The sequence below is a fragment of the Pempheris klunzingeri genome, chromosome 11, assembly GCF_042242105.1.
Source record: "Pempheris klunzingeri isolate RE-2024b chromosome 11, fPemKlu1.hap1, whole genome shotgun sequence".
In the NCBI taxonomy this organism is placed as follows: domain Eukaryota; kingdom Metazoa; phylum Chordata; class Actinopteri; order Acropomatiformes; family Pempheridae; genus Pempheris; species Pempheris klunzingeri.
Genome location: NC_092022.1, coordinates 18342739 through 18354742, shown reverse-complemented (window position 1 = coordinate 18354742; position 12004 = coordinate 18342739). Strand labels below are relative to the sequence as shown.

The window sequence follows — 12004 nt, the reverse complement described above, 5'->3', positions numbered from 1 at the left end:
ATACATCAGGTCACCAAGATGGATCTCAAGTTAATTGTAAAAGAAAGCTTGATAGGATACAGCATAAAGGGTGGGGCGCGTATAACATGTGGATAAAGCATATTCATCATGGTATGAGTAAGTGAACAGCTCAGCAGGCGGGGAGCGGTGCCCTATGCCAGTATTTTATCTCACAAATTGATACACCTGTTTCAACTTACGGTTATTGAACTAAAAATACTCGTGCTTCTATTCAAAATGTAATGTTTTTCAATCTGATTTGCCTCCCTTCATCCACTGCTACTCTGACCCTGTGATCTAATAGATTATATGAGGCCTGACAAAAGGCAAAGATGTATGAAAAAAGTGAACAAGACAGATGTGACAAAAAGTGTCCGCCATCTTCACTAAAACAGACGCCAGGAGTAAAATATTCTGCACTGAACACATTATTGGGAATATTATTTACAGGCTTCCTCTTGGTAAACACTGAGTGTGACGTACTGTGCAAATGACAAAGACAACATTTCCAAAACAATGGCACACAGTGAAAGGTGGTGTGATAAGAAACAAGGCAGTTCTCAAAGCTGGAGGAGGTTTTTTTTTAAGGAAAGCAGAGCGAGAAATGACTGATAATAGAAAGAGTTGTTTAAGTCTGTTTACAGGAGAAAAGAGGAGAGAAAGAAGACATCAGTAGCTCATATTTGTTGCCTCTTGACAACAATTTATTCTCCAAATTAAGGGGAACAATTGTGGGAACATGGGCTATGTCTGGACACTCTCTCTACTATTATTTCCCCAGCCTGTAGCAGCTTAAATGTTTAGCAGCGGTAAAAACTCGCTCTTCTAGATTGTTCTTTCTCTCTGGGGCAAATGTATTTTCCGTGAGTGTGCTCTGTGCTGCCCAAACGAAAGCAGCATGCTCAAGAGAGCAAGTCTGTTGTTTGTCGACTCGTATTTGGCGCTGTGTTTTACACCTCGTTAGACAGCAGCCAAACTGATATCAGAGGCATTTAGTCGATATGAAAAGCTATGGTCATTCATCGCTGTCTGCATTCCACTGTTCTCCGGACAAAAGGCATGTGTTTGATAACACACCTTTATGAGCTGTTCTGTGTCTGGTCAGCAAATTGTGTACATCTGTCTGTACGAGCCTGTGTGCCCACACGTGTTTGTGTGTTCGTTACAGGCGTCAGGGTGGCAGGGAAACTATTTCATAGCTGTGAACACAATCAAGCTTTTGCCTACATGCAGAACGTCCTGCCAAATCAATCCATGGTCTCTGAATTAGCTCAACCATTTTCTCCACGAGGGTCATAAAACATAATTAATTGTGCCATTTAAATGATTATCAGAGAATAACTGTAGAAAAAAAAACATCCCAAAAACATCACTTTAAACAATATTAGATGATTTCAGTGGTCTAGACATTATTATAAAGAAAGCAAATTCATTATTGTAATTATTCTCAGTTAGAGTAGGACAGCTGGCATTGGAGATAATAACAGTATTGCTGGCAGAATAGTCAGCCAGTATAGGAAATATATTAATGGTGACAGTCATGAGCACAGCTAACTAACAGTGATGTACATGATAGTGGGGTAGTAATAGTGATTGTATTTTGTCTCTCATATTTTCTTTTATTTCCATGACATGCGGCTAGATATTTCATTTTAGAGTTCCTATAGTTAAAGATAATTACTGGTTGTTATAGTTACTGCTTACTTTGCATGTTACTGTATTACAAAAATGAATAATAGATATTAAAATATTAAATGATAAATACAAACATGCATCATCTCATTAAATATGAACCAATATTGTAGATGAAACAATCCACCAGCTTAAAATGTGCAGACGTGTCATAATAGGAAAAGCACAGGCATTACTAATAACATTAACGGTGGCTCTGTTCTATACGAGTGTCCCAATAAGCCATGATGGTGTGACAGTGAGCCCTGACAGCAGCTAATTGGAATTCAGCCATCAGTAATTTTATTAGCTACACCTGTGCTTTGACTAGTCAAAATATCTGCTGTGAAAGACGCCTCTTATGGTATCTATTTCATTCAATGTTTATTTGTATACGTATATAGCATGAACCAATGCCACAATCCACAGCTTTCATAGCCTTGGCTCTAATTCTAGGTGGGCCTTCAAAATAGACAAAACACAAGAATAAGATACATTAAAAAAAAAAAAAAAACAGCACCAGACACAAACTATTTTCCAGGCAACAGATTCATTCATGACTGTTCCTACTTGAGCCTAATTGTGAACTCCAGTCTTACCTTGTCAGTGTCTGACTAAAGTGGATCCAGTACAGTTTTCAGTGCCGAGGCTTCTTCTCAGCACTGCCTGGCTTTTCTCCTCAACTGCTTCTCCAGGTCTACGTCCAGGTCCCAACTTTGACGATTTTCCCCTCAGATGAGGATGAGCTGGGTGTTGTTTTTGTCTCCTGCTCAGAGCTGGGTCACTTGTGCCCACACCAACTGCTGAGGCACCTTGTTTGACTCCTGTTCTGGGCAATAAGAGTTTGGCTTATTTGTGACACAGTGCCTTTGTGACAATATCAATTCTGAAAGAAAGGGTGTGTCCCAATGAGGGAGGTTGCTGTAAGCGCCTACTTAATAATGACTTGGGGCAGTATTCACATGGAGAGTTCCTTCAGTAAACAAAGCTTAACAGCCTGGGGAGAAGCTGTGAGAGCACCTTTTGAGAGTTATGATCATTTCAACAGTGGCTGTTATTATGGGTGATATTCAGACTTTGTGAACGTAAACTATTGAACACAGGGTTTCAGTGAAATCAAATTTTTATCTAATCTAATCTGATCCACTCAGGTAATTGTGCCAAAGTTCACTGTTGTGTAAGAGCTGAGGAATAATTCAAAGAAATAACACAATTTAAACCCACAGCACAGGCCCACAAATGTAAACCTCTGCTGATCCAGGAGCAGCACTCTGCTTGCACGCAGTAGTCCTCTGTTGCAGTCAAGCTTGAGGAAGATGAACATGAATTCCATGGTGAAGAAATGGTCATAAACAGACCAGAGGTGATTGCATGGCAAGTGACGTAAAGAGGCCAACTTTTGTCAGAGTGTGTCAGGACTGACTGGAAGACTGAAGGCTATGCTGCTTAAGGAGAGAGGACATTATGTATTGATCATTAATATCTCACTGTGTGGTTTGTGTGTGTATTGTGGACTAGAACTCATGCAACACAAGTGAGGCTGTGTGTGTGTGTGTGTGTGTGTGTGTGTGTGTAAGCACGGGCCGTAACATCTCCAGGAAAATAATGGTTAGTCATTTTTTGAAAGGAAACTATTATTGGAAAAGTTGAATAACTGGTACTGACTACGAGAGTTAGAGAGAGGGAAAAGAAAGTGAGAGTGTGCAAATGTTTGCTTAAACTAAACAGTAATGTTTGTGCGGTTGTGTCGAAATATTCTAAAGAGCTGCTACCTGCGAATCCACCCGCAGAAATCGTCTTTTAAAGCCTTCTTATAAATTGCAGGATCAGCGTCTGGACAGGCTCACAAGCTGTACTTTTAGGTTGGATTGCTGAAGTTATTGATGAGCCACGAGGTGCTACTGCGTGTGAAACAACAACTGCATCAGCTCAGTGAAGCTTGTCTGTCAGTCGGGCCTTCAGAGAGTCATTCAACAGTTAGACTTTATTTTTACTGTGCCACCTTAATATTTCTCTTGAGCCTTGCTGTAAATTGCTCAACATTCAGCTTGAGAAAAACTGAAGTGAGTGTGGCTCCCTCAGGCAGTTTGGCTCTGCAGACCGCTGATGGACAGAGCCGTTGACAGACACAATAGAACCTAATAGATGGTGGGGCTCCACAGACCAGTAGACCTCCAGGCTAACATGTAATCTAACAACTCTTTAAGCTGAAGAAAAGAGAAAAAGGTGAGCCTGTTGTATGTCTACTGGTCGTGATCTGCCTATTTCAGGTTCTGGTTTTCATTTTGAGCACTGACACCAGGAACCAGTGGGCTCAGTGTCTTGATTTTGACCCCGTTAGCTTTGTTGCCTAATTTCAGCTTGGCGGCACACAGCGTCTGAGTGTGTTTATGTGTGTGCTGCTTGGTGGGCAGATATTATATGCAGAAACCTCGCTTGGTTGTTTGAGGAAAATTGAGCAAGAGCAGGTAGCGTATGTCATCTCAAGTGCACACACAGCACCGCTTATATAATGTTTCACAGTATAGTGAATTTAATTATGCAATGCAGTCTCATTATGTATGTGTACTAGGGCATCTGGTAAAACCACAGCATGTCAGTGACCTTAAAATGCAATTACATCATGTGAATGGTGACAGATGGCAGTTTGCTAGATTTTTAAGTAACACACAAATGTTTTTAATACATTGAGCAGACTACATGGGATGTGTCCTAGGAAATAAGAGTTGTTAAAAAAAAAAACTGAACAATACTAGACTATGTGGACCGAGAAATCACTGGGCGAAAATAGAGAAGCTGGTGTTTCAATCCATTTAAAACCATGACTTGAGCTGTGCTGAGGTTTTCAGTCCTGGAAATTGACACAAAGCCCGAGACTTTAGTTTTCAGTGATAATTTAATCATACAAACATTCATCAAACACACAGGAAAAAAGCTTTCATCTGTTTGCGCTTCCTCACTCTCATAAATGTGCTGTTGTATGAGTCTAATGCCAACTGATTCATTCTGCAATCTGGTCAGTGGACACTTCAGAGGGATTTTACACTAACAACATAATACACTTTGCATTTGATGAATGGACATTGACAGCAATTACCTTTGACAACAGGAGGAAATATTTATCGTTCACATTTTGCACAAGAAGTGCACAAAGGTTCTGTGAAACAGCGAGGAGCCCAGAGATCTATGTGTTGACATGTTGTAGTATTTATTGGCTGGTGCTGTCAAGTTGTCAGAGCGCAGTAACCCCGGGGCTTACAGTTAGTGCCTTAATGAAAAGGGTGAATCCCGTGAGGTGGTCTAACACGCTGGCTGTGGGTGACAGATAAAATCACAGAGGTGATTAACCCTTCAGGTCTTAACTGTACTAGTGGAGGAAGAAAGTCTGCAGACGCCTCATCATGGAGGTTGCATTACTCTGTGCATAGATGAGCCTGTTAGTGCAAGTAAATCTGCAGTAGCTAATCCTCTGGACAGCATGACTCTTTACAGTCATTTAACTGTAACTGTACTGGTGTGGTTACGTGTGCACCTGAAACCATCGAGCAGGATCAAATTTTGAAATGTGTCCAAGACGCTAATGAATGATTAGTGAGAATGTTTGTAGACTTGGAGGTGGAACATCCTAAGCATAATTTTGACGAGAGACGGGAAAATTCAGTTCAATAATTACATCACTAAAATATGTTGAATCTTTGGGTAAATTATTGTTTCCAAAAACATTTTCCTCTTTTACATTCATCAAATACATTCAACTTAACATGATAAAAGCAAGTCTGAGACAGCTTTAAAAAGAAAATTCAGAGCAGAGTGATGAAAAACGCCCATGTTTTAATTATGTTATTAAGTTACGTCTTTATCACTGGTCATATGGCTTTCATTCAGTGTCTTATGGCATAGTGTGCATCCTGTTATCTTGTGTTGTTCAATGATGCAAGCACGTAAAGATACACTAAATGTTTGATTCAGACAATGACTAATACTGGATAATTAGCAATAATGAATTTTCTGCCATTTCATAGATGTGTATATGCCAGCATTGACTCTATTCTATGTATAGGAGGAAACCTGCGCTGTCTCGAGGGAGACAGCTTTCATGTCGAGTCACATTCAGTTTCATACATCAAGTTTTTGTTAGTTCCATTTCATAGTAAGTAGCTCATAAAAGTCATGTTTAACTGCAGGAGGCTTTGTACAAAGGCTGGGTTTGAATTCTAGCTTCAGTAAAAATGCTCCTGAACAGTAATCAAAACTAAACCCGACCAAATAATTCGAGTTTAAAAAAAAACTTTCTCAGTGTTGATCTCGATTGTAAGAGTAGTGGCCGACTCCCTCCAGTGGAGAAAAACTACATTGCATCTGAAATTGCAGGTAGTGGGACAGCATAGAAATGATTGCCCATGATGCACCAACCATGTACAAAAACTGACGGGCCTTTAAATGAAAAATTTTGTAAGGATGTTGCTGTTCACCTTCTCTTCAAAGGTGTTTCATAAAGATTAAAGTAAAAAGCTAATGATGTTGTCTCATAGTTTGTTTCAGAGACGCCCATATTATCAGGTTTAGCTACGGGGAGCCGGTCCAGAAACCCCATCAATATACCAAGAATCAGAGCAGAAAATGGAGAATCAGTTGGCAAAATAAATGGCTTTTCCTCCAAAGTCTCTCTTTCAGGTTGCACAATGCACACACATATACACACAATTTCACAAATACACACTCCTGTCATTGTTTCATTTGCACTCTGACAACTAAAAAATTCTGAAAAAAAAAAAAAAAGTTATCACTCAAAAGACTCATAGCACTCATTTTTAACTTAGCATTCACACGTGCATACAGTGGGTTTTGGGATGTTGGTTGAGCTGCACGTCATGAACGTTGGCCTCTGGTTTCTCAAAGTGCAGCTGGACTTTGCATAATGTGTTTTTGAATCTCCGCGCTCTCCGCCAGCTACTGATAAAGCCTCGTCTTTCTCTTATTGGTGTGACAACTCCAGAGGTACGGTTTAGTGCTGCTTCACTTCACAAGTCCCATCCCATGATTTAAGATTGCCCAAAAGGATAGGGCTCCTGTATACCCTGTAAGGAAGGGAAACGATTAAAAGTCAGAAAGCAGGGCTGCATGATTTGTAGGAAAAATGGCTAAATTAGACAAAACAAAGACTTAAATGTACAGTTTCACTGTCTGTGAAGCAATGTGTTTGTATACTGAAAAATAGACCTTTCATTCTACATACAGCCAAAATTTTACAGACTGATAATCTGCAACTATCTTAATACATTTTCAAACAAAACTGACAAACTCTCCACTGTGAGGATTTGCTGCTTTCTTTGTCTTGTACACCTGATTATCTTTAGGTTTTAGACAGTTGGTCAGACAAAACAATTAATTTAAAGATATCATGTTTGACTTTAAGTAATTTACAGACTAAACAATTAATCCACGAATCAAGAAAATATTCAGCCGATTAACTGATAATGAACAACAGTTAGTTGCAATTGGCTGTATGATGAAATAAAAAATATTTTCCCTCACCAAGAGAAAGTTTACATTTGTGACACAGACTGAAATAGCTTGTCAACTATTGGATAGATTGCAGTAAAATCTGCTACAGATATTCAAGGTCAACTCCACTGACTTTATTGAAATTTATTGAATTTTAACCTAACGCCAGGTTGATTTACTGCCTGTAAAATTAATGACAACCCCATCAACCTGAGCTGCACTTTGTGTTTAGTGCCAATTAGCAAATGCTAGCATGATAAATGACAAAACCGAGACTGTAAACTGGGTAAATATTACCTGCTAAACACTGCTGCACCTAAACAAAGGGTCGCTGAACTTCTAGTGTGGCTGTAGACTCTTAAAATAGAGTCCAGTAGAGTCTTGTTTGGTGAAGGATTGGTTTAAAATAGTAAATGTTAGGAATGAGCTTCTCTGCAGCTTCAACTTAATAAGATAAAGAGGGAGTACAAGCAACCCAATTATCCCAACCCAATTACTGCAGCAACGTTATATTGAAACGGCTTTAGTATGATGAATACAGTGCACTTGACAAATATCCTTTTCCTTAGACTCCTTATATTTCTTATTTACAGATTAGATGTTACAGTTTTTTAACTATATGAGTTTTTTTGTCATTTTGATGATGATGGAAACTGAGAAGAAATTAACCCCAAACATGATTTAGTGGTGTGGAGAATCTCCTTGTCCTCTGATGTGTCTTACCTGGTTATAAGAGACTACTGATAGATTGCTTTGTAGACTGTTTGCTACTATATCAACAGAGTTGTGTGAAAGTCCATTCTGATCTTGCTGTAGGTCGTCTGGGTTTCCCTGCCAATGTTCCCCCGCGACCCTATGACCGCTGGCGTCGTGGAGGCTGTTGTTGTTGCTGTTGGGGCACTTGCTCTTCTCCGGAGAGGCAAAGGGGTTGTAGTCTCCTTCCAGGTGGCGGTGAGGCTGGGTGTTGAACTCGGCTTGGAAAGAAGAAAGCTGCTGTGTGACACCAAGTAGGCCTCCAACCTCCACGCTCAGGATCACCCAAATGACATCTGTCGAAAGAAACAAACTGCATGTTATGATATACAAAGCCACTACCACTGTCCTACGCTCCAACTTTTACCTACACTTATGAGGTTAAAACCAACAGTCTGCAAATTCCAATTCGCTTCTGAAACAACATTTAGATCATGTGAAATTAATCTCACTCAAGATATCCTCAAAGATTTAAAGCGCTCCAGGTCTGCAATTCTCTCCTCTCTTGAAGCCACTGAGAGCCTGATGGTGTTAAGTGAGGAATTATTGCTACGAACACCTAAATGAAATATTAAGACCAAGGAAATTTAATTTCATTTAACTGAGTATCCCTCTGCTGCTTAATTTGTAAGTAGGCAAGTCTTGAGGGACTTCCTGTGGGATCCATCATCCACGTTGAACTTGCAGGAGGACATAAATCAATTTAATGAATGACTCTTAATTTAATCTGTGTGTGCTGACAGAATGGTCGTCCAGTCTTTTAATGGTTTTTGTGAGGAGGAAAAGCATACAAAATTATCCAGGGCTCTATCTTCATTAATGATTGTCTCCTTGCTCCTGCTAACTACAGCACTTGGCTGTGTATGTATATTGGCAGCGCTGTTAAAAACAAATAATTATCTAATGAAAAGAGGAGTAAATTCAGGGCAGAGAGATCAGAGCATATCGTAAGTGTTCAAGTATTAACACTGATGGGGCCTTTCTGCCTAATGACATAGTTAATGTTAATAATAACAAATCAGTGGCACTGAATGTATACACAACAACACAAGCTCAACTTGCTCTCTTGCTCTTTAATCAAGCAGCAATTTCTCACTGAATCTTTGGGAACATGCAACTGCATTAATCATTAAACCGCTGATTTGTTTTCTAGTCTGTACATCTTTAAGCCATTGTCAAATAATCCAGAGATATCGAGAGATATTTCTTCACAATTATGTAAAACATAAAAAACAGCAAATCCTCATATTTGAGAATCAGTGAATGTTTGAAATGAATGCTGGAAAAATGACTGAAACGACAGATCAATTCAACAATTCTAATAGATGCTAATTAATTTTCTGTTGGTCGAATAACTGATTCATTGACAGGTAATTTCAGTCTGTTCTTGAGCATCTTGAGTCTGTTCTTGTTGACAAATGAAAACTCCCTTTTGTTTGCAGTGTGGAGTTTGCCATCCTCACCTCCATAGTAAAGTCCGGTCGCTGTGCACATTCTCCATTGGCCCTGGTACATGCCGGGAGACACAGGGCTCTGCATCTGCACACTAACATCAGCCATTTCCTGAGGGTCTAGAGACCGCACCATCACCATGTTCACATGACCGAACTGATCTCCTCCAACATACTTCAGACAAACCCCGGGCGGCCACGACTCTGCACCTGGAATAGACACAAACAACTGTGCTGAAATCGGCATGACAAGGGGCGTAATTATTTTTCATTTACAAGGGCTGGTATCAGCTCTGTGTTCCATCATATCATTATTACTATTCTTCCAGGAGACTTACCTGTGTTCTGTATCCTCCAGGTCTTTGTGAAGGGTGTGTCTGGTGGCACTGATTCGCCCTCACCAATCGTCACATCCTTCACAAAGGACATGCACGGCGCACTGATGTTGGGACTCTCAAAGTCATAGTAGGCTCCAATGGCTGCTTGTAAATTCCTGGGACAACAGAAGACAGAAAACCAGGAAATCAGCACACGTATAAACCAGAGTGTAACATATGATTTGTGTTGAAAGAAACCTCAGCTCAATTCCAACATTTCCATGAAGACAATCATTTTATTAGCATTAACATCATAGCATGATATCTAGGGTTGCGACTAAGGAATATTTGCATTAGTTAACCATCTTCTGATTATTTTCTTGATCAATCAATTAATAATTTGGACTATAAATATGACAGATTCCTGCCAAAATTTCCACAAGTTGAAAGTCACTTGTTCAAATTGCTTTTTTTGTCCGACCAACAGCATAAAAGCCAAATATATTCACATTACAGTCACACAAGACAAACAATAGAATTAAATTGTCTCAACCCTAAACATATCCCTTTGGGTCTTAGCTAATGTCAAAGCACAATGAATGTTGAAGTAATTAAATGCTAACTACTTATTTCACTTTGAGTGTGAGACCAGCTTTTACAAGACCACTTGAAAAAGGATGCCATCATTAAAGGCCTAGAAGTAAATCTGGGTCTAAATCTGATTGTGATATTTTGTTTAGTGTTGAATCCTTCATCATTCCTGCGGCATCATTTCAGCGACTGTTTCAAATGCAGATATTGAGGCAAACAGTCAAGATGTCTGCAGAGGCAGGGAGGTTGTGAGTGGGAGCCTCCCGTGACATGCTGGTTATCCATAAACCAGCAGTTTTTATTTTTAGAAAGCCCGATGCAGAGGAGCTATTAACACGGCACCACGTGACACTACTACAGCCTGCACTGCCGTAGTCACAAGTCACATTTGGAAGCCCAAGCAAAATGCAGTTTCTAAGTACGTTAAAACACACACACAAACATTTAAACATTTTGTCCAAGGTAAACATTCACCAGACTTGGTTACACAACGACTGTGTGAGCCTTGAGCTGGACAGGGCGGACGTAGCGATAATGTTGAAAGGTTACATAATGAACTGTAGCGATCAGCGCTGTGGTTGTGGTCAAGGAGAGACAGACATCACGTTAATGTTTGTCGATACTGTAAAAGTGACTGTGTCCTCATAGCTAAGGAGAATAAGCAGTTAACACACCGCGAGAGAGAAGTTATAAACTTTTAATTACCAGTTCAGCTGAGTGACTCACGTTAGCTACCTGGTTGTACCTAGCTTACTGTAAAAGTGGTGTCAACTCCTGTTACCACGACAAACATTGACATAAAAATTACTTTCATGTATTTTCATTAAAATGCCACACCCGCTCAGGCACTAACTCGTACGTTAACTCCAGTTTATTTATCTTATAAGCATTTTATCAGGTATGCAAAGCCCGTAGAGCTGCCAGGCAATCAAAAGTCGGAGACACGGTGACTCAGCTAACGCTAACGTTAGTTACGTTACTACGGCGTCGTTAGCCGTCACTGTAGCCACGCTACATAGCTAACGGAGACCTGTCTCACAGTGAAGGGAGACACTTTACCATTAATGTTTTCCCAAATAAATATGTCTGTGGCGCCTGGTAGAGAGCCAGCTAGTGTCCGGTATCTGTTATCTAACACAAACCGCACAGCAGGCCAGACGAGTCACCGAGCTCACCAGTTGGTCATGTCCAGAAAGAAGGCGCATCCGGCGGGGTTGAGCTGGAACCCGAGCAGCCTCTGAAATTCCGATATCAGGATGTCTTTGTCTGTTGTTCCCATGCAGCTGAATTTCTGCATGAGCTCCTGGTCCAGGTCCAGGTCCAGGTCCATGCCCTCCATCGCGGGTTCGCCTGGACAGAGACGGGGGCTTCGCTCCTAATTTAGTCCGAGGCCTCGACTTGTCATAACAAACTCAACAACAGGGCCGAGTGCGCATGTCACATGACTGTAATTTGTGCCTCAGCCTGAGGAGAGGAGGAAACACTGGGCTCACTTCACCAGCTGATGCATGTGCTGTTAAGTCATAGATCTCTTCTGTTAAAGTGTGCAAAATATATGGGAGAATATTAGGGGGGAAAGGCTTGTTTCCTTAGCATTGTTGTATTTCTATGCAGGAGAATGTGCATTGGGAATAGCTCTGCTTGTCCCATGTGCAAACTGTACATGGCCAAATGAACCTGTTTGGGAGCCCAGGGGAAGATTTGATGCTGAACCCC

The 12004-nt window shown here is 40.5% G+C and overlaps 1 protein-coding gene across 1 annotated transcript; it reads right to left on the bottom strand.

Moving 5' to 3' along the window:
• Positions 1-4548: 4548 nt before the first annotated feature.
• Positions 4549-11711, bottom strand: LOC139210000 (protein ILRUN-like). Its single transcript, XM_070839948.1, has 5 exons — positions 11464-11711; positions 9719-9873; positions 9393-9590; positions 7900-8225; positions 4549-6749 (listed from the first exon to the last, which is right to left on the bottom strand). The coding sequence occupies exons 1-5, from the start codon at positions 11625-11627 to the stop codon at positions 6714-6716; spliced, it is 879 nt and encodes a 292-aa protein (XP_070696049.1). The 5' UTR covers positions 11628-11711; the 3' UTR covers positions 4549-6713.
• Between the last annotated feature and the right edge of the window lie 293 nt (positions 11712-12004).

Excerpts from the sequence above, each read along its gene's own strand:
- LOC139210000 (XM_070839948.1), bottom strand. The coding sequence starts at position 11,627 with ATGGAGGGCATGGACCTGGACCTGGACCTGGACCAGGAGCTCATGCAG. Across the intron at positions 9,591-9,718 it reads CTGGAGGATACAGAACACAG|GTGCAGAGTCGTGGCCGCCC; the intron begins GTAAGTCTCCTG and ends TGTCTATTCCAG. Across the intron at positions 8,226-9,392 it reads GACCGGACTTTACTATGGAG|ATGTCATTTGGGTGATCCTG; the intron begins GTGAGGATGGCA and ends TTCTTTCGACAG.